This window comes from Micropterus dolomieu, unplaced genomic scaffold (genome assembly GCF_021292245.1).
Source record: "Micropterus dolomieu isolate WLL.071019.BEF.003 ecotype Adirondacks unplaced genomic scaffold, ASM2129224v1 contig_14242, whole genome shotgun sequence".
Classification (NCBI taxonomy): domain Eukaryota; kingdom Metazoa; phylum Chordata; class Actinopteri; order Centrarchiformes; family Centrarchidae; genus Micropterus; species Micropterus dolomieu.
The window spans coordinates 6,321-10,266 of record NW_025743228.1 but is presented as its reverse complement, the minus strand read 5'-3'; the positions used below and the strand labels follow the sequence as shown (position 1 = coordinate 10,266).

At 38.4% G+C, this 3,946-nt stretch overlaps 2 protein-coding genes across 3 annotated transcripts in view; both read left to right on the top strand.

Annotated features, from left to right (window-relative positions):
• The window catches only part of LOC123966794, a 4,519-nt gene extending 4,461 nt beyond the window's left edge, over positions 1 to 58 (top strand). Inside the window, exon 6 of the mRNA XM_046042905.1 lies at positions 51 to 58. Within this exon, the coding sequence (XP_045898861.1) occupies positions 51 to 58 (8 nt within the window). The remainder of the gene's footprint in view (positions 1 to 50) is intronic.
• A 142-nt stretch (positions 59 to 200) lies between these two features.
• On the top strand, positions 201 to 2,898 carry LOC123966797. 2 transcript variants are annotated; one of them, XM_046042912.1, is made up of 3 exons: positions 201 to 389; positions 732 to 856; positions 1,056 to 2,898. In XM_046042912.1, the coding sequence occupies exon 3, from the start codon at positions 1,403 to 1,405 to the stop codon at positions 2,597 to 2,599; it is 1,197 nt and encodes a 398-aa protein (XP_045898868.1). In that variant the 5' UTR covers positions 201 to 389; positions 732 to 856; positions 1,056 to 1,402; the 3' UTR covers positions 2,600 to 2,898. Both variants share the same exon structure in this region, with proteins under 2 accessions (XP_045898868.1, XP_045898869.1).
• Positions 2,899 to 3,946: the final 1,048 nt, after the last annotated feature.

Here is a 3,946-nt window from a genome sequence, read left to right as displayed (position 1 = left end):
GGTAAGAATTTTATTTGACTTTTATCAAATGTGTTTCATTATGTTTTCAGATGGATAAAATAGAGATGTAGAGTCCAAATTAGTGTGTGGTGGATGTTAAAAACTATTTAATATTAAAGTGTGATTTTATTAATTTGCATATTTACCAGAGATTTTTAATATGTTATGTTATTTTGATTTGTTAAAAGGTGTTCTGGAAATAGCTCACATTCTGGTTCTCTCTACACAACATTAGCTAGATGCAGAGTTTGGAAAGATGTTTGAGGGAAAGGGAGAGATGCAAATCCGAAGATGGGAATCATCGGTTATTCCAAAACTGAAACGGATTGCGGCTTTGGAGAAGGGGAGTATAACCACTCTGTTGGATCAGAATCCAAACTGTAATGATGGTAAGTAATAATTAACTGCTTATATATATTATTGATCGGTTTTGACTGAACGTTGACTGAAACTTTGATAGCCATTTCAACTTGAGCAGAGAGCTTTAAATGACTTGGAGTAATTTTTAAGCAAAAATGACAAACATTCCCTAGTTCAACCTCCTTAGCTGTGAAATCTGTGATTGTAAAATTAATCTTGGGCTGTTGGTTTTACAAAATAAGCAATTCATCTTAGGCTTAAGAAATTGTGATGGGCATCACCATTTATCGAATAAGCAGTGCATTAATTCATCAGTTGCAGGCATAATTGTAACCGTCTCAACAATTATCTTGTGCTCTTATATTAAATAGATGAGAAGTGCTACACTATGCTGCAAGTCCTGACACACTTGCTTCCGCCAACTGCAGGAAGAGGTGCAGTGTCAAGCCGGTGCAGTATCAAATCTGCTATTTCATATCTGCTTGACTTTGTACCGGTAAGTTTTATTTAGTTATCAAGTATGATCTTGTATCATTGATAATAAAACTTAATGATCCTTAACATGTGCAGCATGTAAACAGTAATTGTAAGTTTTTGAGAGAGTGTTTCTGGCTACATATCTTTCCTCCTTTCTGACTCCCTGTACCCCTGTTATTGCATTTATCACCTCTCTCTCTGTCTCTCTTTCTCTCTAGTCTGGAACCAGGATCTCCTCGCTTTGTGACACTGTTGACATCGCTGCAAAGGGCCAGCAACCACAACTAGTCTGCATCGGAAACCTGACCAGTGAAGTGCACCAGTTTGTCATTGTTGCCAGAAACGACAAAGTTGTAATTCCATTGGAAGATGAGAGCCTAACCTGTGCCTTGGATAAGCTGTTCAAGTTCTACTGGGTCTACAACCTTTCGTATCCTCCCCAGCTTGCTTCAGTTTTCATCTTTCTGGAGTATGTATATGACTTGCCAATGTCTAACACTGCAAGAAGATCTAAAGTCTTGGAGCTCATCAGCAAGCTTCAGGCTTTAGCCTAAATCAGCTTGTCATGTACTCTTGTCCAATATGTAAAAAGCCAGTTAGCTCTGAGATCAGGAGACTTCGCTGGCATCTTCGTGCCGTACATTCCCTATCTGACGGACAGGACTACACCATATTTTGCAGCCAAAATGGCTGTGTGCGTTCATACCATAACATCAATTCCTATTCTAAGCATCTTGCAAGAGAGCATTCATCAGGGGATAGCTCACTAAACATGGCTACCCAGCTTTTAGAAGATGTGTCAGACAACCTTACAGAGGACAATGCAGCAAATATCAGCAACAACACACATTTGATTCTTGATGCAACATCAGATTGTGAAGAGGATGCCAATTTGTGTTCTGCTAAGTCTGAGGATGCAGTTTCAGTCACCAGTCATGCTGCTACGTTTGCTGCAAAGATGTACTCTTGTTCTAATGTAACATTAAGTGATGTACAAAGAAGTGTAAGTTGCACTAAAGAACTTTTGGACAGGACTATTGACAGCCTTCAAGCATCTACCACTGCTTTGCTCAAAAGCTTAGCTGTTCCAGATGACAACGAGGGGGTTCGTTCATTAATGAAAGAGTTTGAGACTGCAAGAGAGTCCCTTGAGAATATAGATAGCCCTTATAAAATGTCTAAATTCTTTGAAACTGAGTACTCTCTTGTTAAGCCAACCGAGATCTTCTTAGGCCACAGAGCTGAAACTATAAGAAAAAATGGTATTGCACAACAAACACTTGCAGCTGATACATTTCAGTATATTTCCGTCCTCGAAACTCTAAAATTAATCTTTAATAATGAGAAATTTCAGACCCTGTATTTGCAGTCTCATAGAAGTACAGATGGAAAGATGCGTGACTATTGTGATGGTGCTCATTTTGCTAGACATGAACTATACAAAACACATCCCGATGCTCTACAGATTCAGCTATACTTTGATGATCTGGAGACAGTTAATCCTCTTGGGTCAAAAACAAAGATTCATAAAATGGGAGCAGTGTATTTTTCATTGAGAAACCTACCCCCTGAGTATAATTCAAGCTTGGCAAACATTCACCTTTGCCTTCTATTCAATGCTATTGACAGAGAAAAATATGGCTTTGCAAAGATTTTTCAGCCTTTCTTAGATGACATAAAAATCCTAGAGAGTCAAGGCATTGACATTAAGATGAGAGGAGAAACACACAGTACACGGAATGATCTGCCTTTTTACTGCTGACAATCTTGCTTTTCATGTGCTGTGTGGCTACGCAGAAAGTTTTTCTGCTAACAGGTTCTGCCATATTTGCCTTGTTGATAAAACAACTTCACAAAGTGTGTTCAATGAAGATGATCTTGAAAAGAGAGACAGACACAATTACCAGCAGCATGTTGTGTTGAATGATGTCACTGTTACAGGAATCAAACAAGACTCGTGCTTGAATACTTTGGAATACTTTCATGTAACTGAAAATGTAGGGGTTGACATAATGCATGATGTGCTTGAGGGTGTTGCACCTTTGGAAGTAAAACTTTTACTTCGACACTACACAACAGCTGAATGAAAGGATAGCCAGCTATGACTATGGGTATTCAAACACAAAAAACAAACCAAGTGTAATCCTTAACCTGAAATCTGAGACAGCCATCAAACAAACAGCAGCACAGATGTGGTGTCTCATACAAAACTTGCCTCTTCTTTTGGTGGACATTGTCAGTCCTGAAAGTCTGCACTGGCAGTTGTTCATTTTGTTACGAGAGATATGTAGCATTATATTTGCTCCTGTTGTAACCAGAGGTCTTGCAGTGTTCCTGAAACAGCTTATCATAGATCATCATAAGTTGTTCAAAGAACTTTATCCTGATCGACACCTCATCCCAAAACACCATTTCATGACACATTATCCAACTATGTTGATTCAATTTGGACCTTTGTCAAAACTTTGGTGTATGAGGTTTGAAGCAAAGCATAATCCCCTCAAACGGCAAGCACATGCTGTGTGCAATTTCAGGAATATATCAAAAACTCTGGCTTATAAAAACCAGGTGCAACAAATGTATTGTTGGAAATTTGGGGACCCACTAAATGTTCAGATATCTGTACCAAATGCATATCCTATTGTTGTTCATTCTTTGAAACATGGTGACCAAATAAGTGAAGAACTGAGCTCCTTTGCAGAAGAGGCAACAGAGACGGTTTATGTGTCAAACACAGTTGGTGTAGGTGGACATACATACAGAACAGGGAGCATTCTGATGTTGTCAGCTAGTTCAGAAAAGGAACCAATCTTTGGAGAAGTTGTTCATTTATTCCCAAAGGTGGACAGAAACACTGTTGACTTTTTTAAGGATAGTTAATGTTAAATATTTTGATGATCACTTTTACTCATATGCTGTGGAAAAGATGGAGGAGTACAAACTTGTTAAAATTCCTTCTGGTGTGTCAGATTCCCGACCCCTAGATATTCAGACACATTTTTTAGATGATCAGATCTACATCAATCCAAGATACATAGTTTTGAAATAAGTGCAATGATGTAGGTGTGGTTATGTGTCATGTTGCCCAATGAAATTGGAAAATATCTGT

Coding starts and splice junctions, on each gene's coding strand:
- LOC123966797 (XM_046042912.1), top strand. CDS start 1,403: ATGTACTCTTGTCCAATATGTAAAAAGCCAGTTAGCTCTGAGATCAGG.